General features: G+C 41.5%; 1 protein-coding gene across 10 annotated transcripts in view; it reads left to right on the top strand.

The window, feature by feature from the left end:
• Window positions 1–27,703, top strand: part of LOC126235997 (poly [ADP-ribose] polymerase tankyrase-2-like) — a 271,495-nt gene that overhangs the window by 200,251 nt on the left and 43,541 nt on the right. For all 10 annotated transcript variants that reach the window (XM_049945004.1, XM_049944998.1, XM_049945002.1 and 7 more), the window contains one exon: window positions 17,514–17,785. In XM_049945004.1, the coding sequence (XP_049800961.1) occupies window positions 17,514–17,785 (272 nt within the window). The remainder of the gene's footprint in view (window positions 1–17,513; window positions 17,786–27,703) is intronic.

The following is a 27,703-nucleotide window of genomic DNA, read 5'->3' as shown; positions in this document are numbered from 1 at the left end:
AGATGGGCCTTACCATGGATGTCGGGAGTGAACTTGTGCATCATGCAGCCTATTGCGCACAGTTTGAATGGTAACTCGACGTCCTGTGGCTGCATGAAAAGCATTATTCAACATGGTGTTGCTGCTGTCAGGGTTCCTCCAAGCCATAATCTGTAGGTAGCAGTCATCCACTGCAGTAGTAGCCCTTGGGCGGCCTTAGCAAGGCATGTCATCGACAGTTGCTGTCTCTCTGTATCTCCTCCATGTCCGAACAAGATCGCTTTGTTTCACTCCGAGACGCGCGGACAGTTCCCTTGTTGAGAGCCCTTCCTGGCACAAAGTAACAATGCAGATGGGATCGAAGTGCAGTTTTGACCGTCTAGGCATGGTTGAACTACAGACAACACAAGCCATGTACCTCGTTCCTGGTGGAATGACTGGAAATGATCGGTTGTCGGACCCCCTCCATGTAATAGGTGCTGCTCGTGCATGGTTGTTTATATCTTTGGGCGGGTTTAGTGACATCTCTGAACAGTCAAAGGGACTGTGTCTGTGATACAATATCCACAGTCAATGTCTCTCTTCAGGAGTTCTGGGAACTGGGGTGAGGCAAAACACTTTTTGATATGTGTAGAATGAGAGAAAAACAACTGCCTATATGCATATGTAGGAGCCCTAATTTCTCGTATCTTATCCTCAAGGTCCTTATGCCCAACATATATTGGAGGCAACTGAATCTTTCTGCAGTCAGCTTCAAATGTCGGTTATGTAAATTTTCTCAATAGTGTTCCTCAAAAAGAACATCTCCTCCCCTCCAGTGATTCCCATTTGAGTTCCCAAAACATCAAGCAACCTACCTCTGAACTGCTTTGATGTCTTCCTGTAATCTGACCTGTTATAGGTCCCAAACACTGGAGCGGTACTGAAGAATAGGTTGCACTAGCATCCTATTTGTGGTCTCCTTTACAGACTAACAACATTTTCCTATAACTCTCCCAAAACTGAAGTCTGCCATTCATCTTTCCTACCTCAACTGTCACATGCTCGTTCCACTTCATATCACTTTGCAATGTTATGTCCAGATATATAAATTACATGACTTGTACCAAGCAGGACACTGCAAATGCTGTATCCAATTATTACGGATTTGTTTTTCCTACTCATCCACATTAACTTACATTTTTCTATCTTTAGAACTATCTGCCAGTCATCACACCAACTAGAAATTTTGTCTAAGTCATTTTGTATCCTCTTACAGTCACTCAACTTCGACACCATACCATACACCACAGCTTCATCAGCAAACAATTGCAGATTGCTGCCTACTCTGTACTGTCATACTTCCCGGGGGCACTCCTGACAATACCCTTGTCTCTGATGAACACTTGCCTTTGGGGACAACATACTGGGTTCTATTATGTAAGAAGTCTACGAGCCACTTACATATCTGTGAACCTTTTCCACATGCTTATACCTTCTGTAATAGCCTGCAAGGAGCACCACGTCAATTGCTTTCCAGAAATATAGAAATATGGAATCTGCCTGTTGCCCTTCATCTGTAGTTCATAGTATATCACATGAGAAAAAGGCAAGCCGAGTTTTGCAAGAGCAATGTTTTCTAAAACCATACGGATTCATGGATATAAGCTTCTCGATCTCAAGAAATACTGAGAATGTGTTAAAGGATTCTGCAGCAAACCATTGTTAGGGATATTGGTCTGTAATTTTGCAGGTCCGTTCTTTTGCCATTCTTGTATACAGGAGTTACCTGCACCTTTTTTCATTCGCCTGGGCCCTTACACTGGGCTAGAGATTCACAGTAAGTGCAAGCTAAGTAAGGGGTCAGTGCCGTAGATTACTCTTTGAGAAACCAAATTGGGATTTCATCTGGACCTGGTAACTTTTTTTGTTTTGTACTCCTTCACTTATTTCTCTGTGGCAGGGATGCTTATTACTATGTCATACGGAGTCTTTTCGATGGTCAAATGATGGTATATTTGTACAATTCTCCTATATGAACAATTTCTTGAACACGAAATTTAAAACTTTGGCTTTTGTTTTGCATCTGCAACTGCCACACTAGACTGGTCAACAAGTGACTGAATGAAAGCCTTAGCCCACTCAGCAATTTTACAGAGGACCAGAATTTTCTTGAGTTCTCTACCAAATCTGTAGCTAAGGTGTGACAGTGGCAGTAGTTGTATGCTTCACGCATAGGTCTTTTTGCAGATGTACGAATCTCTACTAACCTTTGGTTATTGTCATTTGCGTGCACTCTTTTAAACTGAGAGTGCAACAGCCTCTGCTTCCTCAACATTTCCTGAATCTCGTTATTAAACCACGGTGGGTCTTTTCCATCCTTAATCTGCTGGAACTAAATAATATCAGTTCACCATCTAAGTGTGGCACTAACAACTGCTTATCTGCTCTTTCGATCAGAAACACTCTCCTAGCCTTCTCAATTAATTTATTAACTTTTGTAACCATAGTTGCTGTAATGATTTCATGATCATTAACCCCGTTTCAATACTGACATTGTCATTAAGGTCCGGCCTATTTGTAGCTACAAAATCTAAGATTTTTCCATTGTGTGTGGGCTGCCAAAATAGTTGCTCAAGACAGTTTTCAGAGAATGTGTTCAAAATTACTTTGTATGAATGGCTGTCTGTATCCTGTGCAGTGAATCCATAGACTCCCAGTCTATACTCAGTAGGTTAAAGCCACTTCCAACTAGTAATCCATGATCTAGGTATTTATGCACTATCGATCATACACATTCTTTGAATGACTCTAGAACTGTTACAGCGGAATCAGGGGTGACCAGTAAAACCAATTAACAGTTAAATTGGTTTCATGTAGATCTGTTATACACTATCAGATAACTCCAGTGCCACATTCAACTTTGACCCCAATTTTTCGCCATTGCCTGTGCTCCCATACAAGTTTGCTGATACAGGGTAGCTGCTATTCCCAAGTAATGCAAAAACTGATCTATTATGGTTAGAATGTAATGATTCCTTGCTGGCAGTCTGGCCAAAAGGTCTCAAAATGTCCATCCCATTCATTTCAAAAGATTTATTGGCTTCCAGTAACCTTTGTAGTGGAATACACTGATTGCTCAACTCAACCCAATGTGTGCATGGCACACAACTTTTACTATACTGCTTTACATCTTGTCTATGTGTACACCACCAATAATGATTGGCTATGCACTGCTCCATGTTTCTGTGGCCCCCATGACAAAATAATGTGTAATCATGTGCCTGTTTTAGCACTTCTTCCTGCATCGTGATTGGAAAAACAACATGTGGCCCAAGGTTTGTCATCTTGCATAATATATCGTTGTGTGTGGCGAACTGTGGCTGCATTGCAAGTAATTTGCAGTACTTGTCAGCAACTTGCTCTCTTTACCACTGTGCAGTGATATGACTTAATGTCTGTGATGCACTGGTCTTCATACATAGGCCATGTGCATTACTGTGATTTTTATCAGATTTATGGACTATTTTGAAATCAAATTCACTTAGTTTCAGTGCCCAACATGTCAGTCTGTTAGATATATCCTTCAATCCCATAACCATTTCAGTGCATAATTACTAGTGTCATGCAATAATATGAACTCCTTTTCATAGCTTGGAAATGGCAATATAGGGCTACAGAACTAGTTGTCAACAATTATTTTAGCTTTGTAAATGCATCCTGGCATTCCAATGTCCACTGGAATTTTACACTTTTTTTTTCAGTAAGTACATGAGAGAGCATGCTACTTATGCAGATCTGGGGACAAAATTTCCTACAGTAATTTATTGGCCCTAGAAACAATGGCAACTCTTTTCCTGTCTGAAGTGTTGGCAAAATTTACACACCCATCACCAATCTAACATCTGTTTGTATCCCATCGTGATTAACCCCATAACTTGACATCCCGAGTTATCTCATTTTTATTATTTTGACACAAACTTAAAATCCCATGTATACTTAAGCAATTTAAAGAAAGACCTTCAAAAAATAAAAACCAGCTTATACAAGGTGTACAACTTTACTTTCGCCGTTTTTTCCCCAACATATGAGGATTTAATGAAATAAATTAGTCACACATGTATCATTCAAAGTATTTTCCATCGCTGGCCACTACTTTCCCCCATCTTTCAGGCAGTGTACAAATCCCACATCGAAAAAATTGATCATCTTTTGAAGCGATCCACAAATCGGTCCAATTTGTGACTTCTTCATGAGATCGGAAGTATTGGTCAACCAGGCCATGCGTCATTGATTTAAACAGGTGATAGTCAGAGGGAGCGATGTTTGGAGAATATGGCGGGTGGGGTTGGACTTCCCATTTTAACATTTCCAAATATGTTTTAACCTCTTTTGCTACTTGGGATCAAGCGTTGTTGTGCTGCAAAATAACTTTATCGTGCCTCTCGCTGTATTGCAGCCGTTTGTCTTTTAATGCTCTGCTCAAATGCATTAATTGCTTTTGATAACGAGCACCTGTGATTGTTTCACTTGGTTTTAACACCTCATAGTACACGACGCCGAGCTGGTCCCACCGAATGCAGAGCATGATCTTGGAGCCGTGAATTTTTCGGTTTGGCCGTTGACGTGGAAGCGTGGCCGGGATATCCCCATGATATTTTGCATTTTGGGTTATCGTAATGAACCCATTTTTTGTCACCAGTCACAATGCGATGCAGAAATCCCTTCCGTTTTTGACTCTGAAGCAACTGTTCACAAACACACAAATGCTGTTCAACATCTCTTGGTTTCATCTTACACGTGACCCAAGTTCCTTATTTCTGAATCATGCCCATAGCTGTGAGACATTTTGAAATGGCTTGCTGTGTCACTCCCACTAATCGTGCCAATTCTTCTTCAGTTTGACATGAGTCTTCACTCAGCAATGTCTCCAATTCTGCATCTTCGAAAACATTCTCTCTTCCACCACTATGCCAGTCTATGACATTAAAATCACCATTCTTGAAGCGTTGAAACCACTCATGACATGTTCTTTCACTAATAGCATCCTTACCATACGTACTTGAGAGCATTCATTGAGTCTTGGCCTCTGTTTTCTTCATATTGAAACAAAACAGTAACACCTCCCACAAATGACGAGAATTAGGCTCATCAACTGACATTTTCAATCAAGAACAGCTTTATGATGCAGACACAAATCGATTAATGTTTGAATGAGGTTATGTTGACCGAGGTCCAAGCTAACTGCCTGACATCTGCGATCTGTTTCTTTCGATGGCTACTTAACTGTTGTTGCCACCAATCAGCAAATGGCGGAAGCAAAGTTCTGCACCTTGTAGTTAAAAGTTCAGTCGCTAGAGAGCATCTGCTACTACATTTGTAGCGTGGCTGTAGCATTTTCCTTACTGTGATTGCCACTAATTATTGTATTTACTGTGTACACCTTGGGATACTTGACAACAAAATGTGTGCTTTTTAGATTCTCTCCTGTATTGTTGTTTAGGCAATGCTTTCAAAAACAGATGTCTGTAATGATCCTGAGTTTGACATTGAATTTAGCAGCTCAGAAAGTGAAGAAGAATGTCATGTTACTTCATCAGAGACTGAAAGTGACAACATTTCATCAGTTTAGTGACAAGTGCTCACCAGTGGTACGAGATAAATACATCCAATGTACTCCAACCAGCTCCTCCAAGATTTATGTTGGCAGGAAACTGTTATGAAATACATAGTTAGTCTTCAAAGCTAAAAAATGACTTCAAGGATCAGGATGTTTTAGTCAAAGTCCAGTGGACAGGTATACTCAAGTTATTGTTATTGGTGATCCTCAAAATTTTGTAACTCATTATTTTGAGTTTTAAAAGCTATCTAGATTTATGTTCCAGGGAACTGTTTTGAAATACATAGTTAGACTTTATAGTTACACAGAAACAAAAATATGGCTTTAAGTTTCAGGGTATTTCAGTCAAAGTCCAGCACATGAGTATACTTGGAATTTTATTAGTGATGATTTCCAGACTTTTGTAACTTATCATTTTGAGCATTAAAAGCTGTCTTTATATGCCTGTATGTATTGTCATTCATTGTAGGATGTTTTTCATTAATAGAAAAATATTATTTTTTAGAACATAACTTGAAAAAAAAGTTAAGTTAATTGGTTAATTATATGTCCTAAGTAATATATTGCTTGTAGTGTGAAGTGATGCTTTTCTACACTAAGAATTTGGTATGCTACACATAATTTCTTAAACACTTCCCTCAACCATCACACGTGCTCCTCCAGATCTTTTGCAAAAATAATTATATTGTCCAGATGTACCATAAGCTGGTTTGGTTTCAGTTCTCTCCACCCAACAAATGCTAAATTGTGGCTGGTGTATTCTTCAACCCAAACAGCATATGCCAATACTGGGAGTCACTCAAAGGAACAGTAAATGACATTTTCAGCTGGTCCTCTGGTGCTGCCTCAAGCTGATGATAATCACCCCATAGATCTATAGTAGAAAACTACATACACTGCCCCAAATTGTCTAGAGTCTCCATTATATTTGGAAATGATACGCATGGATATAGAATGGATATATCATACAACTATTGAGGTATCTCTAGTCACAACAAAATCAGTATTTCTTCATTCCAACCATGCTCTTTTTCAGTACAATCAACACAGGTACACCCCGTGAGCTGGCACTTTCCTCAGTAATACCATCTTTAATTGCCAATTAATGAACTCCTCCATTGCTAACTGTAGGTGATGGGGCACACAATATGGCTTACAGTACACAGGTGATTCAGTCACAGTTGGGATTGTCTGTTGTATCACCAAGGTCCCAAGTAAAGACCTGTGAGAATTAATCAAGTCCTCAAACTCAAATGTACTTCCATCACTACTTTCTACATTTATTTTAAAAGCTTCTTTTTCTTATATGACGCAGTCACACTGACAGCTTGCTTATGGCTAGAGTTTGAATTTGTCGTCTATACATCATTTTCATCTAGAACAACTATATTAGTGACCAACAACCCTTTAGATGAAGCCATGTCTCTGTTCCCATCATTATCAATACCAAAGGGCCCTGCACACTCACTGTCTGTCTCCCGTACATGTACAATATTCCTCCATACAAAACACCTGCTTTCACCCAGTCACTCAGTGGCATAGAACATATTTATAGGTAGATTCATTCCTACACTCATCCATAACAGTTTCCTTATACCTTCTGCTTCATCGTGTGAACTAGTCCTTACTGCTCTTTTACCCCATTTAATTGGTTCTTTCCAGGAAGACAAATATTGCTCTTCCATGTCACTGACAAATTTCCCCACTGATGGAGCAATGTACCTCCGAGTTCTATTATGCATTGTGCAAGGTCAGTTGCATAATGCTTATACTGAAAATTTAGTGCTGGGATAACACAGTGACCATCGATTGCATGGAGCTAAATTTTCATATACTCCCAGAAATGTTTTGCTCAAAAGAAAACATAATATCACTGAACTCAGTGAATGCTCTTAATTATCCCCTGCTCCTCACAATTTGAACTGTGCAGGGTTTAACTGCCTCTTACACATGAGGTCCAAACTTGCCACAGACATATGTGCATCTGTGTCTAATAAAAACTTGTGTTCCCTTGCACATACTACGTCGATGAAGCACAATTCCACTTATCTGCATGTTTCATTCATGCTAAAATTGACTGGGAATGCCATTCGGCGGCCCTGGGGCTCTCATTACTATTTAATGGTTCATTATTCCTATTTTGTCCCTTCTTATTATGTTTTTTACACTTTTTATAAAAGTCCAGTTCTCAATTACTAACATTCCACCACTTCCTACTTTGTGACTAATGACAGTCTTGTCATATGTGGCCCAAACATCCCCAACAGTAATTCCTGACATCAGCAGAAGAAATATTTTTCCCTCATGGACTTGAGATCTGCATCTATTTCTTCTAAAGCCATTGCTGTGCCTAAGACTCTAGCTAAGTCCTTGGAAATTCCGCACGTACATTCTTTGACTCATCGGGTGCATACCTGTAAAACGCATCTTGCAGAAGGACCCTATTCATCTCGGCACTGTCCATTTACTTGTAGGTATTAACATTGAGCTTTCTTATTCTATGCACAAAAGTTTGAATGGATTCGCCTTGTTTCTGTGAGACACCATTTAACTGTTTGCGGCGGTACCTACAACTGTTCTGTTTTCTATACTGTCGTACTGTCTCTCCTCAATACGTCAAGTAATTGTGCATTCCTCAAGTCCTCATGGTATATAAAATGTGTTTTAGCATCCTGTATTAAAGATAATTTAACCATTTGTAACAGTTGTTCATCTGCCCAACAACCCAGCTCTTTGGCTGTCAGCAGGTTATCTTTCTTGCCTTGCCTGAAAAATAATCAGCTAGGCTAGCGACACTGGCATCTAGGACAGATACCAAGAAAATGGAAGAGAATCTGTCCTCCTTTAAAGTATCTAACCACCTATGCAGGTCTACATTACCTGCCGGGATTTACTGGATACAGGAAAGTCTGAACCTTTTCCTGACTGGTAACCACCTGTGCCTCTGAGTTACTCATTGTGAAACCTGGATCTAACACAACAGAACAAACACAATGGGATAAACACAGGGTAATACTGGAACAGTTCTTTGACACTGCTTAATATTTTATGTCCTAGTGGTTGGCACTCTGTGCATTTCCTGGTGTAATGTCCAAACCGTCACCCCCCCCCCCCCCCCCGCTCCCCTGCTGATCCGTGGGTTAGAATAGGCCCGACATATTCCTGCCTGTTGTACAAGACGACTAAAAGGAGTTTCACATGTTTCGGTCTTTATGTGATAGTCCCCTGTAGGGTTTGACATTCATTCTTCAAAATTTTTCTGAAGAGTGAGCCAATTGGGGAAGGGCGCCTTCAAGGTGCATCGTGTCCATCGTGCATAGCCCACTTTCTCGTCGTCGCATTGCAGTCCTGCCAATTCTCCATCTCTTGGGCGAGGACACTTTCCTGGGTGCATTATCCACCATGCACTATGCAATGTCAATTTCTGCGTCAAAGATGACCATGGACTTCTTTGCACCTGATATCCAGTACGGTAGCCAGTCCGTTGTGGTGGGGCCGCCATGTACCCTGTTGGTTGTAGCCCCCTGACAACACAGGGATCATTCTGCTGATGCCTGCGCCGTTAATTCCCCATGTATGCCAAGGGGTAGATGCCCATCCCCATGGGGCATTTGGACTCCCGGCAATGGCCATCCTGCCAGGAGGCCTTTGCTGTGGCTGGGTGGCGCCTGTGGGGAGGGCCCTGGTCGGAGTGGGTGGCATCAGGACGGATGACACGCCATGAAGTGTAGTCCATCATCTCTTGCTGGTGGTGAAACACCAGCAGTCTCTAAGCGATCACAAGCTCAATTCAACGCACAGCGGTACAACCCCAAATCGTTCCCCTCCCTGGCCACACCATGGGAGGAACATCAGGCTAAGGATGGCAGCGAATCTTATTCGCCCCGGTACCTTGTATGTTCAAGAGCTGATGGGGAATCTTTCATGATGATGAAGCCTCAGTTTTTTGTTGAGCATTTAGAGGAAAAGTTCAGGGAGGTGGAGGGCTTGTCTAGAATGATATCTGGGTCAGTCTTGATCAAAACAGCATCCTCTGCCGAGTCACAGAAGTTACTCGCTTGTGACAAGCTGGGGGATGTTTCTGTAACCATCATGCCCAATAAGAGCTTAAATATGGTCCAGGATATCATATTTCGCAGAGACCTTCTTTTGCAGTCCGCCGATGAGCTGCACGCCAATTTAGAGCGGCGAGGTGTACATTTTGTCCGGCGTGTCCACCGGGGACCAAAGGATAATCAGATAACCACTGGTGCCTTCATCTTGGCCTTTGAGGGTGATACATTGCCCGAGAAGGTCAAGGTGATGGTCTACCAGTGTGATGTAAAGCCCTATATTCCTCCCCTGATGCGGTGCTTTAAGTGCTGGAAGTTCGGCCACATGTCTTCCTGCTGTACTTCCAGTGTCACATGCCGAGATTGTGGACGCCCATCACATCCCAATACTCCATGTGCCCTGCCTCCCATCTGTGTCAACTGCGGAGAGCACCATTCGCCTAGCTCGCCTGACTGCAGGATTCTCCAGAAAGAAAGGAAAATCATTGGAGTACAAGACCCTGGACCAACTAACCCACACTGAGGCTAAGAGAAAATTTGAACACCTGCATCCCGTGCATATGACAGCGTGCCGCCGCCGCTGCCGCAGCCGTTACAACAGTTCTGGCACCATCAGCTCTGCCAACTCAGGTCACCTCTCAGAGCCGGAAGACTACACCTGCCCCCTTGATGAAGGGGGGGGGGGGGGCATTTCCCTCCCTGTTGCTCCTGCACCTCCTACTTCAGGAGCAACCATCGGGGACATTCGTCCCCACTTCTAAGCTGGAGAAGCGTTAGTATTCTTCAGCATTTCTCGCTTGGAAGGGGTCCTTCGGGTCACTCCCTTCCCAGGTTTCTTCTAGTGAGAAAGACGACACCCACCAGTGGCTGAAGAGCCCAGTAGAAGCTGGTCGTAGGGTTTCACACTCATCCTCAGTGCCGGAGACTGAGTCAGTGAAGTCCTCCCAGCCAAGGAAACCCAAGGAGCAATGAGAAAAATACAAAAAGAAAACCCCTAAGACCAAGGAAATTGCGGTGGCACCCACACCACCGCTACCTAGATCTTGCCATCTTGCCAGACCCTCAGACACAATGGATATACACTGCTCAGGCAATAAATCAGTGGCAGCAGGTGACTCTTGAGGCGTAAACTGCCTCATTGAATGTTGCATGCCTTCCCAGTCTCACGATGTCATCCTCCAGTGTAATTGCGGCGGTTTTTTCCACTGCCTGGCTGAGCTATGGCAACTGTTAAGCTTTATACCTGCTATCTGCATTGCCCTCCAAGAAATCTGGTTCCCAGCAGTGCGGACCTCTGCCCTCCTCGGCTATAAGGGATATTACAGGAACCATAGCGACTGTAATTGAGTGTCAGGTGCAGTTTGCGTTTATGTCCTAAACTCAGTCTTTAGTGAACATGTGCCCCTTCAAACCCCTCTTGAAGCTGTGGCTGTCAGAATAAGGACGGCACAGGAAATAACTGTCTGCAATTTATATCTTCCTCCAGATGGTGCAGTACCCCTGAATGTATTAGCTACACTGATTGATCAACTCCCTAAACCTTTCCTACTTCTGGAAGGTTGTAATGCCCATAACCCCTTGTAGGGTGCTACCATGCTTACTGGCCAAGACAGAGATGTCGAAACTTTACTGTCGCAATTTGACCTTTCCTCTTAAGTACTGGGGCCGCCACACATTTCAGTGTGGCTCATGGTAGTTACTCAGCCATTGATTTATCGATTTGCAACCCAGGACTTCTCCCATCTATCCACTGGAGAGTACATGACGACCTGTGTGGTAGTGACCACTTTCCCGTCTTCCTGTCACTGCCCCAGTGGGGCTTTGAACAAGGCGGACTGGGGAACTTTCACCTTTGCTGTCACCTTTGAGTCTCCTCCACATGGTAACATCGATGTGATGGTTGACCAGGTGACTATCACAATTGTTTCTGTGGCAGAACAATAGTTTCTGCTGCAGAAAACGTGATCCCTCGCTCTTTAGGGTGCCCGAGGTGTAAGGCAGTCCCTTGGTGGTCGCCGGAAGTCGCTGAAGCAATTAAGGAGCGTCGGTGAGCTCTACAGCGGCATAAGCGGCACCCTTCCCTGGAGCACCTGATAGTCTTTAAACAGCTCCATGCCCATGTTTGCTACCTTATCAAACAACAGAAGAAGGAGTGTTGGGAGAGATATGTCTCCACCATTGGGTGCCACACATCACCTTCCCAAGTCTGGGCAAAGATCAAACGTCTTTTCGGGTACCAGGCCCCAACAGCTGTCCCCAGTGTTACCATAAATGGTGAGTTATGTACCGATGCAAATGCAATTGCCGAGTATTTTGCTGAGCACTTTGCTCGAGCCTCTGTGTCGGAGAATTACCCCCCGGCCTTTCGCACACTCAAACGGCGGCTGGAAGGGAACGTCCTCTCATTCACTACATGCTGCAGTGAATCCTATAACGCCCCATTTACAGAGTTGGAGCTCCTCAGTGCCCTTGCACATTGCCCCGACACAGCTCCTGGGCCTGATTGCATCCACAGCCAGATGATTAAACATCTCTCATCTGACTACAAGCAACATCTTCTCATCATTTTCAACCAGATCTGGTGCAGTGGCATCTTATCATCACAATGGCGTTAGAGCACAATCATTCCGGTGCTCAAACCCGGTAAAAACCCGCTTGACGTGGATAGCTATTGACCCATCAGCCTCACCAACTTTCTTTGTAAGCTGCTGGAATGTATGGTATGTCGGCGGTTGGGTTGGGTCCTGGAGTCACGTGCCTTGCTGGCACTATGTCAGGGCGGCTTCCGCCATGGTCGCTCTACCTCTGATAATCTTGTGTCCATCGAGTCTGCCATCCGAACACCCTTCTCCAGACGGCATCACCTGATGCTGTCTTTTTTGACTTAAGTAAAGCATACGACACGACTTGGCGACATCATATCCTTGCCACATTGTATGAGTGGGATCTCCAGGGACCACTCCCGATTTTTATCTGAAACTTCCAGTCACTCCATACTTTCCATGTCCAAGTTGGTGACTCCCATAGTTCCATTCATATCCAGGAGAATGGAGTCCCGTAGGGCTCTGTGTATTGAATGTCTCTCTATTTTTAGTGGCCATTAACGGTCTAGCAGCAGCTGTTGGGCCCTCTGTCTCACCTTCTCTGTATGCAGACAACTTCTGCATTTCATACTGTTGCTCCAGTACAGTTGTTGCTGAGCAGCGCCTCCAGGGAGCCATCCACAAGGCGCAGTCATGGGCTCTAGCCCATGGCTTCCAGTTTTCAGCCGCAAAGTAGTGTGTCATGCACTTCTGTCGGCGCCGTACCGTTCATCTGGAACCTGCACTTTAACTTAATGACAATCCACTCACTGTAGTGGAGACATATCAATTCCTAGGACTGGTTTTCGATGCTCGATTGACTTAGCTCCCTCATCTTCGTCAGCTTAAGCAGAAGTGCTGGCAGCACCTCAATGCCCTCCGTTGCCTGAGCGACACCAGTTGGGGTTCAGATCGCTCTATGCCGCTGCAGCTCAACAGAGCCCTTGTCCAATCCTGAATTGACTATGGGAATGTGGTTTATGGTTCGGCAGTGCCTTCAGCATTGCATTTGCTTGACCCTGTGCACCACTGTGGGGTTCAATTAGTGAAGGAGCTTTTAGGACGAGTCTGGTGTCCAGCATACTGGTGGAGGCGGGTGTCCCTCCACTACAGATCAGACATGTGCAACTGCTCGCCAGTTATGCAGCAGACATTCATAGTTCCCCTGAGCATCCGAATTACCATCTCCTTTTCCCAACCGCGGCAGTCCACCTCCCGCATCGGTGGCCCAGATCGGGGCTAACGATTGCGGTTCGCGTGCGGTCCCTTCTCTCTGAACTGGAGTCCTTCCCTTTACCACCTCTACTTGCGGTCCATTCACGTACGCCTCCGTTGTGTACACCTCAGCCGCAGCTTCGTCTGTACCTTTTGCATGGCCCTAAGGGCTCCGTTAACCCCGCTGCTCTCCGCTGTCACTTTGTCTTGATTCTTGACGTGCTCCGGGGCTCTGAAGTGGTTTACACCGATGGCTCAATGGCTGATGGTCATGTAGGCTTTGCATATGTTCATGGAGGACATATTGAGCAGCACTCCTTGCCAGTTGGCTGCAGTGTTTTCACTGCAGAGCTGGCGGCCATATCTTATGCTCTTGAGTACATCTGCTCATGCCCTGGCGAGTCATTTCTCCTGTGTACTGACTCATTGAGCAGCCTACAAGCTATCAATCAGTGCTACCCTCGCCATCCTCTGGTAGCGTCCATTCAGGAGTCCATCTATGCCCTGGAATAGTTCCTGGCATTCCGTGGTGTTTGTATGGACCCCAGGACATGTCGGAATCCCCAGCAACGAACTTGCCGACAGGCTGGCCAAACAGGCGACATGGAAACCGCTTCTGGAGATAGGCATCTCCGAAGCTGACCTGCGGCCTGTCATACACTGCAAGATTTTCCGGCTTTTGGAGACAGAATGGCATAACAGCACGCACAACAAACTGTGTGTCATTAAGGAGACTATGAATGTGTGGAAGTCTTCCATGCAGGCCTCTCGCAGGGAATCAGTTGTCCTCTGCCGGCTCCGCATTGGCCATATGTGGCTAACGCATGGATACCTACTCCATTGCGAGGACCCACCTCAGTGTGGCTCCCTAATGACAGTCATCCACCTCTTGCTGATTGCCCACTTTTAGCCGCTCTGCGGCAGACTTTTGACTTTCCCAGCACCCTGCCTTTGGTGTTGGTTGACAATGCCTCCACAGCAGCTTTAGTTTTACATTTATCCGTGAGAGTGGGTTTTATACTTCTATGGAGTTTTTAGCGCATGTCCTTTGTCCCTCTGTCCCCTCCACCCTAGTGCTTTTAGGGTGGAGGTTTTAGTGTGTTGCAGAGTTCCCTTTGTATTCTCGTGGTTGGCCAGCCACTGTAATCTGCTTTCATGTTTTACTCTCTTCTGTGTCTAGCGTCTCTCTGTTGTTTTCTTGTCCTCTTTTCTTCCTTTTAGTGTTCGTTGCCTTCCGTTCGTTCTTGTGGCTTTTCCTTTTTTTTTTTCCATTTTGTGTTATATGTTCCATCCAATTTATTCTCACACTTGTGGCATTGTTTTATTAGGAACAAGGGACCGATGATCTCGTAGTTTGGTCCCTTCTCCCAACCAACCTTCTGTGCTGGAAACATGCTACAGGTGATACCTGAGCAATGTCCATACTAACTAGGTGCAAACCAGTATATGCTACTGTCTCAGTTTACTCTGAACACCTCAGTTCATTGAGCCTACTGTCACAAACTGCACTCAAAAATCAGAATCGTTAAAAACCAACTGACCCACCATAGCAAAACATTTGAAGGGAGAACTGCCAGAGCAAAACACTTGTTTCCATTCACTGCATTGCACTAATGATGGCGTAAGCTGACTCATGACATTGCCTGATGTCACTGGTAGCTTCTGACATCAGTTATTACAGTGCCAGGAAGATCCAAGCATAAAATGTCAGGAAGTCATCTTAGGATTGTGAGCTGGGTGGTAGGTTTGAAGAACCAGTCCCTCAGGTGGTGTGGAATTATAAGGGCAGTGGTATTAACATATAGTTTTCAGCAGAATTCATACAGTCTCTGTGGGCAGTGCCATTGACACTGGACGGCAGAGCTCACCCTAAAAATTGGAATGATTTGTGCCACCCCTCATAGCAGTAGACTCTTTTATACTTTTTCTTTCTACCTTGGAATGAATAGCATCACACTTCACTACATCTACATAGATACTCCGCAACCCTCCATATGGTTCGTGGTGGAGGGTACCCTGTACCAGTACTAATCATTTCCTTCCCTGTTCCACTTGCAAAAGAGCAAAGGAAAAACGATTGCTATAAGCTCCTTATGAGCCCTAATTTCTCGTATCTGATCTTCATGGTCCTTACACGCAGTGTATGTTGGTGGCAGTAGAATCATTCGACAGTCAGCTTCAAATGCCAGTTCTCTAAATTTTTTCAATAGTGTTCATCGAAAAGCATGTCGCCTTCCCTCCAGGGGTTCCCATTTGAGTTCCCGAAGCATCTCTGTAACACTTACACATTGTTTGAACCTACTGTCACCACTTTGGATCTCTCTTACTGAGGTTGATATACATGGAAATGTATTGCTCAGACATCTAACAGCGGTGTTGTTCCAGTACTGTACGATTATCCAGTAGTTGGATGTCTTCTACAATTGTATTAAGACATGGTAGATCTTCATAACAGTGTTTAAATATTATGTATTGATTTTGATGTTCCATTTCCACTTTTAATGTTGTATATAGTGAGATGAAATACCTTACATGTAAGATAATCTCTCTTGTGTCTACACAGACACGAGGGTAAGTCAGTTATTATCTGCAATTTAGTTATATATTTGTTTATTTTGGTAGTACTGTCATTTTATGTTGATGACGCATGCTTTGTTTATTTGTTGTTATATCTTTGCAATTTTCATGCTGCTAGGTTAGTTCCGTTATTGCTCCCTTGCTATTAATCATGGCTGCTCCGCTGTCTATTTGCACCAAAGAAGAGCAACGTTCAGTGATTCGTTTTTTGTGGGCGGAAGGCATATCAGTGGCCAAAATTCATCGAAAACTTTTGGTACAGTACGGGAACAGTGTTTTGCCATGGACTGAAAAATTCTGAAATGGTCGCACAAGTGTTACGCACAATGAAGGAGCCGGACAACCGTTTACCGCCACAAATGAAGAAACCATTGAGCGTTCATGTGAAATGATTCTCGTAGACAGACGATTGACAAAGTGGCACATCATCTGCGAATTAGTCACGGTTCTGCCTACGAAATCATCCACAACAGGCTTGGGTATCATAAAGTTTGTGCAAGATGGGTCTCAAAACAACTCACACAGTTGCATAAACAAACACGCTTGGACATCGGCAAAAAACGTTTGGTTTGCTATGGTAACGAAAGGGACAACTTCTTAGACAGGGTCATAACTGGTGACAAAACATGGATCCATCATTATGAGCCAGAGATTAAACGGCAGAGTGTGGAATGGAAACATCCAAATTTGCCGTGCAAGAAATAGTTCATGATACAACTGTCCGCAGGAAAACTGATGATTATGATTTTTTGAGTTGCACAATGTCCAGTACTGGAACATTATGGGGAAAGGATCACAACAACAAACAGTGTAGGTTACAGTGAGATGCTTACTGCGAGGCTAAAGCCTGCAATTCAAAGCAAATGCCAAGGATTGCTGTCAAAAGATGATGTGTTGTTGCATGACACTGCCCGTCCACATACTGCTGCCCACATTGCTGAAATGCTCCAGAAGCTCAAATTCGAAGTACTGGATCATTCTCCATATTGTCCTGATGTTGCCCCTTCTGACTATCACTTGTTTGGTCCACTCAAACAGGCATTAAGAGGCCGTCGATTTGCCTCGGATGAAGCAGTGAAAGAAGTGGTGCATTCCTTTATGAGGGCATCAGGAAGCTTGTACGACAACAGACCAAGTGCGTTGAAATGCAATGAGACTATGTCGAAAAATGATATTCTTGTAAGTTTCCTATTTGATTACAATAAAATTTTATAAGTACTTTGCGGATAATAATTGACTTACCCTCGTAATTATGACTGAAAATTTTCGTGTTGAGATTATGACATTTACCAGTCAAACATTAAAGGTGTTTCTTTGCACCTAAGGGTGTACAATACAATATCTGCAAGTTGTGGGACACCACATACAGAGAATGTTTCAATAGTAAAAAAAAAAGAAGTAAAACAAATATGTAATTTTTTCTGTCAAGTTTGTTGTAGTGTTCTTTATTTTAACTCGACTTATCTGGCAACCATATCTGTAGTTGTTACATTAGCACGGTTGTCGCAGCAAGGAACAGTTGCCGTCGCCAGATACGCTGCCAAGCAGAGGTCACCTGGAAGAGGATATGGCAGTGCTGCTGGAGTCTGGAGAGGCAGCAGATGTGACGCTGAGGGTGGGCAAGCGGGGCGCCCGGATGGCAGCCCACAGGGCATTGCTGGTGGCACGCTGCCCTACACTCGCTGCCAAGCAGCACGTCAAGAGCACGGAGCCGAGTGTCCTCACACAAGTCCTGCGCTTCCTCTACACAGGGCGGGTGGCGCTGGAGGTGGACTCAGCAGGTAGAAATGGCAAAATTATCTACACCAGCAATATAGCGTCTGAGTGATATCAATACTGATGCTCCATCAGATAAAACATCAATATTTTTGATACATTTAATGACCGGTATGATATATCAGAACATTTATACGAATTAATTGATGTATCAAACAATGGAAAATCCAGGATGGAATGTAAAATATTATGAAAAGGAAAGTTGCTACTCACCATGTAGCAGAGATACTGAGTCGCAGATACGCACAACAAAAAGACAATCACAAATAAGCTTTCAGCCAACAGGGCCTTTATTGAAAATAGCCACACACACTCGCGCACACAACTCCCACACACGACTGATGACTGGAGTCTCTGGCAGCTGAAGCCACATTCAGCTGGCTTCAGCTGCCATAGACTGCAGTCATGTGTGTGTGGGTTGTGTTTGCATGAGTTTGTGTGCGTGGGTGTGGGTGTGTTTTAGTCAGTCAGTCGTCTATTTTTGACAAAGGCCTTGTCAGATGAAAACGTATTTGTGACAGTCTTTTTGTTGTGCCTATCTGCGACTTAGCATTAATCGATATATCAGTTTTCGTAATGGAAATTTTTAATGTACACTGATCAGCCAGAACATTATGACCCTCTACCTAACAGCTGGTATTTCCACCTTTGGCATGGATGACAACAGCAACTGGTCATGGCATGGAAGCAGTGAGGTCACTTCTCAGATATGTTTGATTGGGTTCGGATCTATCAAGTTGGGAGCACCAGCACATCAATGCGAACTTGCCACTCTGTTCCTCAAACCACTCCATTACTCTCCTGGCCTTGTGATGTGGCACATTATCTTGCTGAAAAATGGCACTTCTGGCATTAGGAACTTGCCTATTAATAATAGTGATGCTGTAACTGTTGGCTGGTAATATTTACTGACAAAATGCAACCTAATACTAGATTGCATACTATCCTATGTGGCCATTTTTAGTATGACTTTAAAAGAGGAAGAGATTACTAATTGATCACCGATGCGTCAGTTCTCGATTGTGTTCAGGAGACGTATGGATTGATTATGCTAATAATTCACCTTTTGACCTGAATTGCCTTCATGCAATCTGAATCTTCGATGAAAATACCTAAGGGACCTATTTAATATAAAAATAGAAATGACAGCAAATTAGTGGAATTTTGTAAGAGAAAGATTAACAGATCGGAAATTGAACACATTAGAGGTCTCCCAAATACAACCGAGACACCGCAATAAAGAGCGAACCTGTGACAAAGCTCATATACAATTTGAACAACATTTTTGGTTAGTGAAACAAAAGAATTAGAAGAAAATTACTGCATCGTAAAATATGAAAACAAAGCTCATATACAATTTGAACAACATTTTTGGTTAGTGAAAGAAAAGAATTAGAAGAAAATTACTGCATTGTAAAATATGAATATATTTTGAACAAATTGGCCTTAAACTTCTACACATTGACAAATACACAATAAATGCATGACTTACATCTGATATTTCTTTTGTAAAAATAGTGCAGACCAATAATCGCTGCTTTGTCAGTCCGTTCCTTCTTAAAATTAAATGTGCTTGCATGTGCGTAAGTACATTGTATCCACACCCGAGTTACCGAAATGTTTGTTCGTCATTTCACATAGTTTTTACACAAAATAAAAATACAACTTGCAGCAATGGTATGTAGTACGTCTTAACATGTCGGTGACCAAAAGTAAAAGGGATAATGAAGTCTAGAATATTTCTTTACAAAAGATAGATCGTTCTTTCTTCTGTTTCACAGCTTCTTGCTATCCAGCACTACGGCAATGATTTTAAATATCTGCGTCCAGCGGGTCATAGTGTTTATTTAGAGTATTTAAATGCTGGATGCACGTTTTGGTATAGGCGCACATTAAAAAAAAAAAAAATATTGCATCTCTTTACTCTCGCGCTGTGATGCTTAGCATCTTTACAAACTACAGCTTGTTGGCTGTCCTTTTCTTTAATGACAAATATCTCACATGCAAGGTAGCTGAACTCCAATAATATTACACACTGTAATCAGGAAAAATGTTCCTCATTGACGGGTGTTCATGGATGGCAACCAGTGTATGATACTCCTTGGCTTTGCTGGACCCATGGATGCCCATGTGAATGTTCCCCAGAGCATAATGGAACCTCCGCTAGCTTGTTCTGTCCCGCAGTACAGGTGTCAAGGGGCTGTTCCTCTGAAAGACAATGGATTCGCGCCTTCCCGTTGGCTTGACAAACATGGTATCAGGATTCATCAGACCATGCAATGATCTATCAAAGCGCCAATGTCCAGTGCCGATGGTCACATGCTGATTTCAGTCATAGTTGCCGATGTCGTGGTGTTAATATTAACATGTGCATGGGTCGTCGGCTGAGGAGGCCCATTTTAGGAGTGTTCGATGCACTGTGTGTTCAGCATTTAAGTCTGATGTTAGTTCTGCTACAGTTTACCATTTGTCCTGTTTTACCAGTCTGCCCAGCCTATGACATCCAACATCTATAATGAGGGTGGCTGACCGACCCCACAATATCTGGACACAGTTTCACCTTGGTTTTGCTGCCTGTTGAAGACACTTATAACAGCACTCCTCAAAAACCTGACAAGTCATGCAGTCTCTGAAATGCTCATGCCAAGTCACCAGGATATCACAATCTGCTCTCGGTCAAACTCAGCTAGATTTCCTGCCTTCTCCATTTTGCATGCGCACTCACTGATACTACAGGCACCAATCTTATGTCTGACTAGTAGTCCTTCCTCACCAGGTGATGCTGCTATCACACAGATGGGTTGATATAATAGTAGGTTGGTGGTGGTTGATATAATAGTAGGTTGGTGGTCATAATGTTCCAGCTGATCAGGTGTCTTATATTGAAATTTCTCATAATTAGGGATGAGAAGGAGTGATCTGTATTTGCTTTGAAGAACCTTTTAATAGCCAACATTATGTTCAGTACTATTTATTTCTGATGGCTACTGTCAATAATTAAGACTGTCATCTTTTGATATTAAAAAAAGGAAAACACTTGTTACAGTCATAATAGAATAGAACATACAACAAGAAGCCACCCTCCCCCCCCCCTCCCTCCATCGTCACGAATTAATAGTTGTTGAATGCAGTTGTGGAAAAGTTTTTCAAAGCAATATCTTATATTCAGAATCGACTACTCGGCATATAAATTTTCAAAAGTTTTTATTCGTAATATCAGTTTTCAGCATAGACTTTCTGATAAAACACTTTTCAATGTGCCAATTTTTCAGAATCTGTACTTTTTTTAAAAAAAAATCAGTGTATATGATGTAACAATGAAAGTCCAGGATAGGGGGGGGGGGGGGCAGCTCTCGCTTGTGTGCGTGTTCTTCTTCTTCTTTTCCTCCAGTCATACCCTTAAGTTCAAATGTGTGTTAATTCCTAAGGGACCAAACTGCTTAGGTCATCGGTCCCTAGACTTACACACAATTTAAACTAACCTATGCCAAGAACAACACACACACACCCATGCCCGAGGGAGGACTCGAACCTCCAGCAGGAGGGGCCGCACAGTCTGTGACATGATGCCTCAAACCGCACGGCCACTCCGCGCAGCCATACACTTATGGGAGGAATGGGATTTGTGATCTGTTGGAATATCTGTCTATTATATGATCAGTCAGCATAAACAGTGAGTGAGTGGTTAGTTATATTTACTTGGCCATTTAGTAGAAGCTTTTGTTTGTCTTTTGTTTTGTATATGTGGAATCTTCTTGTAAAGTGAGGACGCGTCTTTCATTATTTATTTATTTATTTATTTTTCTTTCAGGTCTTTATCTCTTGTAATAGGCTTGTGATTCATTTCCTTTTAAATATTCTGCCAAAGTTAAATGGCTTGTCCCTTATTTGCATGCTCTAATACGTTACTTGTATTGTGAGTTTGAATGTTCGTTCATTTCCACTGCATACCTTCCGTCATGTGTTGCATTCTAGTTGGTGTTTTCCTGCTTTCTAGTAGATGTCTGTGTCTTTTATCAGTTTTGGAATGTACTTTTTGACTGAACTGTCTGACTGAATACTATGTTTATGTCTTGTCTTTTGAAAATGTTTGTAATTTTATGTGTGAGGTTGTGTTTGTATTCTCTGTGTGCCATCTTGAATCTTCTTTCTTGTTTTCATGTATTCTTTGCATTGTTGTTGTTGTTCAGTTACAAGAAAACTATGATATCTACAAAAACAAAGACACAAAAGAATCTACTACGAAATGACCAAATGAATATCACTAACCACTCACTCTTTACACTGACTGATGATGTAATAGACACATATTCCAATAGAGGATTACAAATCCAATTCCTCTGCTAAGTATATAATTTGCAGAAAAATGACGATGATGAAAATGAAGATGAAGAAGAAGAAGAATAGATGCACAAATTTACATCAACACAGATACAGACAAAAAACAATTGAAAGCCAAACTAGACTTATGACACACTCAACACACTAAACGACAGTTACAGTTCTATGTTTTGGAAGCAGATCGACAATGTTTTGGAAGCAGATTGACAACAAGAGAAACTGCAAGGTTTCAACCAGTTTTTCACATGAGAGAATACCGCTTGGTTTAAAAATAATGAATCACACGGTAATGTGTAAGTACCTATCCATTTTACTAAAAACTTCCATGAACTGTTTTAAATATATAACCTGTGAGTTAAATTGAAAAAATCATGTAATAGTTGACGATACCCATGGAAGATGCCTTATAATAAAGGCAAAACGTGTCTGGGTGCATAAGTAAATTAAAAAAAAATGCTATGCAGCATACAGAAGGTGTTTTTCTTGCAAACTACTGCAATTTATTTACAGCTGCTGCTGCAAAAATGGCTGCCAAAAAAAACTTCTTGTAGGTATTTTCATTGACATTTTCCTGTTACTGCATATAGTGTTTCTGTGAGGTGCAGTTTTCTGCCAGGCCTCATAGAAGTTTCTCTGCGATGGGTGTTGGAAAACACTAGTCCTCATGGGGAAAGCCACTCAGCATTGAGTGAGCCTCTTATGCTTAGACCATGCTACCCATGTAGGAGGATTAAGGAAGGACTGGCCATCAACTTCAGGCTGCAGAATGCCGCCTACCCCCAGGGACTGCCCTGTCTTTAAAACTTTTTCTTAGTTTTGTGTTTTTCCTACTGAAGGTTGCTTTTTCTGTGCTGAGAGAGCTATAGAAGTTTTTAGGCGGACAAGTGAGTTATGCTTAGGTTCAGTGTTCTTTAAGAAGGTCATTAAAAAAAAAAAGGCGATTTTATAATGACTTCCAACAGTGTATGTCGTATTTGAGTGATGATGTTGCGAACTGTAAAAAGTAGGCTCTCAGTGGAAACTGAAGTCACAACAACATGTGAGTACTGTCTTCCTATAGCATAGAATATCAGGTACAAAAGCTTCAGATCTCCATGTCTCTAAAGGATTTGGACTGTGATTCAGAAGTAAAGGTGTTGTATGTGGTGACTTCAATATTAATTTTGTATGTGATTGCGCAAGAAAAAGGATGTTGGAAGATCTCCTAAATTCATATGATTTGATGCAGACTATATTTTTTCCAACCAGGGTGCAGGGGAACAATAGCACAACCACAGACAATATTTTTATTCATTCTTTATTACTAGATGGGCATTCTGTTGGTAAAACGTGGAATGGCCTTTGAGATGATGATGGACAAATTTTAACACTAAAAAGTTTTTGTAATCAAACAAATGTTATGTATAATTACAAACTACATGGAAAAGTAAATCCATCAGCAATAGAGAGTTTTTTAAACATTGTTAAGTAACAAGAGTTGCAGGTTGTTTGTAGTGCTGATAATGTAGATGACAAATATAATGCTTTCATTAACACATTTCTCATACTCTTTGAAAGTTGCTTTCCATTAGAATGTTCAAAACAGGTTATCAGCAATAAAAGGCGGCCCAGGTGGTTGACTGTTGGGATAAGGATATCATGTAGAACAAAGTGGGGATTATATCAAAATTTTGGAAGCAGCCACAATTGATTTACAGTAGCCCATTACAAACAGTACTGCAAGGTGCTTAAAAATGGTGTTAGGAAGGCAAAGATTATGTGATATGCTAATAGAACAGCTAATTCACAGAATAAAATAAAAATAATATGGTAAGTTGTGCAGGAAGTCTCCGGTCAGCAGCATAAGGTCAAGGATATAAAGTCAGTATGTGGTAAAAAAGGTTTCTGTTACTGGTAAGTCAGATATATGTACAGTATTTAACTACCTCTTTTTGAACGTAGCTGTAAATTAAATAAAAACTTTCTTTTTACAGGGAATCATATAACTCTCTTCGAAAATGCCTTTCTGTGATTGGTGTCTGAGATACTCCTTTGTGATTAATAGTGCAGTTATTAATAGTGCAGCGCCACATATTGTTATAGTTTCCTCATCAATACGAAAATTATATTCCATATAGCTTTACAGACAATGTGAGTACACTGTGAGAAATGTTTGCCACCAGTTTGGACGGAGACAGAGAGCAGAAATAAAGCTAGAAACAAGTTACAAAACACCACAGGAAACATGTTCCCAACAGAAATATGTTTCCAATGGCTGTGTGTGCACGACTTAGATGTGACAATGAATAAGAGCACTGTATTTCTACCGGCACTCGTGTGTGTGTGTGTGTGTGTGTGTGTGTGTGTGTGTGTGTGTGTGTGTTTGTGTTAAAGTGGTGTAAGTATTTTGTTCTCTATTTAAAGATTAATAGTGCTACAGTGTGTAATTTCAAAATTATTACAAAGGTATTTGGAAGTGTCACCAAAATTTAAAGGACTGCATTGAGCCTGTGCCAGGTGAACCCACTTTAGCTTATGGCATTTACTTCCATAGTGTAATATCTTTCAGTAATATGGGGTGTCAGGTGTTTTTAGCCACATGAATGGGAGAAAGCATACACAATGTGCTTCATGTAAGAAAACATCATCTCAACTTGAGATGTTTTTTCAGCCAAAACAACTCAGCTGCTACCCTGTCGCCCACCACCTCTAAGCCACACACTCCAGTACCATCTTCTTCAAAATCAGAAGTATCTGTATTATTTTTAACACCAAATTGTTCACACAGTTTTGAAGAGCTTGTGTTTAAAAATGTAATAACAGTAGAACTGCTGTGGTGTGTTGCAACAGTAATGACACAAAAGTCACTTTGGGAACCTGAAAAGGATGCTGCTGCAATCTCAAGAATGTGTACAGACAGTGGTGCAGCTAACAAGATACAACTTAAGTGAGATAAGATAATTCGAGTTCTTATGTTAAGAACTGTATATTATTTTAATCAATAGTTCCTTAGGTTGCTGATGAAAGCGAGTTATAGTCTTCTTGGTTTTGATGAATCACTGAAGGAAGTTGAAAGATGCACACAAATGGATGTAAATACAAGAGTTTGGAATGAAGATAAAAGAGAGATAACAGCATGATACCTTACTTCCTCTTTTCTTCATAGGTCTAAAGCTACAGACCTTTTATGTTCACTGATGTGACAAAAGACATGCCAAAAGGTAAGAGTCTCCAGATTTTGATGGACAGGCCAAGTGTGAATTTGCTGTTTCTGAAGGAATATAAAGCACATTCAGCAGAGCTGAAACTGCTAGATATTGGTAGCTGTGGACTTCATTACATGCATTATGCTTTCAAAGATGCAATCAAGGGAACACATGTGGACATCACATTATTTTTGAGACTTGTAACATTTGCTCAAGAATGTCCCAGCCAGGATAACACTAATTACTCAGTATTCAGGTTCCATTATGTTTTCAAAAATTTTTTGTTGTATCATATTGCTGGAAAATTCCTCAGTTTCTCAAAGAGCAATTGCTGTAACACCAAACAACAAGAAATTCATTGAGGGTGTGAAGAAAGATAAGAACGAACCAAAGAGTGAAAGTTTCATATTGGTAAGAAGTATGTTTATTCATGATCAATTGCTGTGTCCAATAGTTGCTTTTTTTAATTCATTAGCCTGCAAATTTCTAGACAGGTGCTCCGTTGACCCCATTCCTTCACACAGCACCTGTATTAACAGTAAAGACAGCATTACAACATTTTATGAAGCCAAAGATACTAGAGAGAAGCACACCAATCAAGTTAGTTGGTACCAAAGAAGAAAAAAATCTTTTTTCTGCAAAAAACATAATTCTAGGTGTTGATACCCATAAAGAATCAAAGAAAACCAGTTCGGTTGTAAGAACTATTGAGATTCTTAAGTTTCACCAAGAATGTAGGATGAGTCTTCAAACATTCGTCATCAAACATAATAACAGGTCAGTCTTAACCTACCCACTGACCCTTGTCATTATGTGTCTTGACCCAGGTTTGATTGTGTCCAACATCAGTTTGACAACATCATGTCACAATAATCTGCTTTGTATTCTCACAGAATGTTATCACCTAAGTGGAACTGCAGCATATAACGAAAATTTCTCTACCACATTTTAACAACTCTTATGAAGAATACAGTTTTTTCTGAAAAAAGAGTTGATCATTTCTGGTGGTTGTACTTAGTGATAAATACCTAAATTTTATGGTCGTTGTGAAATTAGTTTGCAGCCTTTCCCAAAGGAATGCTAACATTGAAAGGAACTGTACTGTTAATGGTGACTGCCTCCTTGAAAACATGAGGGAGAAAGTAGTTGTTACATGGAAGCAAAGATATGATACAGGCAGCATTGTCAACTTGAACATTCCCGAGCCCTTTATTCACAGCACAAGGAATGCACAATCAAAGTATGTAAAATATTGTAACAGTTCTAAGAAGAACAGCATGCAAAGGAACAGAGCATTTTAGAAAAATGGAAATAAGATATGAAAGTGAAACTGGAAATAGTGTTTGGAAATTTTTAGAAAGTGGTATAAAAGAAGCATTGGAAATGAAAAACAAATAAAGGCTTTAAAATATTAGATAATTGCATTGTGATAATGTATTTGTTTCTTAAATAGTAAAATTATCTGAAAAATTAAAAAAAAATTTCCTGTACTAAATTTCTAAATAGATATTTTATGTGTGTAAAGTTGGTACCCAAATGTTTCAAGAATTCATTGATATATATATATATATATATATATATATATATATATATATATATATATATATATATATATATATATATATATATTTGTTTTGAGTGGCCCTTTACCATCTATTTTTAACCACTTCATTATAAACCTTCTATTATGGTATTGTTTTTTCTCTAAACTGTAGGTATACATAACACTTTGCACTTTTTAAGCTATAAAGTTATGCTTCCTTGGAGGTGAGGACCATTACTTACTAATTTGTTTATTTATGATATATGATAAAAAAAATATATGCGCAGAAATTTGTAATACTTACCTGAAAATAACCCCCCCCCCCCCCCCCCCAATGTTTCAAAGAGTACCAGGGTGGTTTCCCCTGGCTACCAAACTCTTCAGATTTAAACCCAATCAAGAATCAAGCTGTTCGTGCCATGCTGAGAAACCTAGTGGAGTTGGCCATAGCTCTGGAGTCAGCATGCCCCCACATCCCTGCCGGTACCTTCCAGAACCTCACTGACATTATTCCTGCACTGCAGAAGATTTTCGACAGAGGGACATTTATGTGATTGGATTGTGGAAAAATGAAGTTAAATAGTATTACATGCTCGAATTTACTCTTGTCTCAAGAATTATAAGTCAAATTAGCCAAGTACTGTAGCAATGTGAACCATGAAGTTTGTACCTCATCACTTCCTGATGAATGTTTAAGACACAAAACTTTACATTAACAGAAATCTTTTTTTGTTTAACAAATAGTATCTCAGTAGAATTCAAGCAGAAATTAAGGTAATGTACTTGTAAAATACTAGAAACTACTTGCTGTCTATCAAGTAACAATACTAGTTAAAAAATATGAGGTCAGTAGC

This window comes from Schistocerca nitens, chromosome 2, assembly GCF_023898315.1.
Source record: "Schistocerca nitens isolate TAMUIC-IGC-003100 chromosome 2, iqSchNite1.1, whole genome shotgun sequence".
In the NCBI taxonomy this organism is placed as follows: domain Eukaryota; kingdom Metazoa; phylum Arthropoda; class Insecta; order Orthoptera; family Acrididae; genus Schistocerca; species Schistocerca nitens.
Note: the sequence above shows the minus strand (reverse complement) of the source record. Positions and strands in the feature narration are given on the sequence as shown.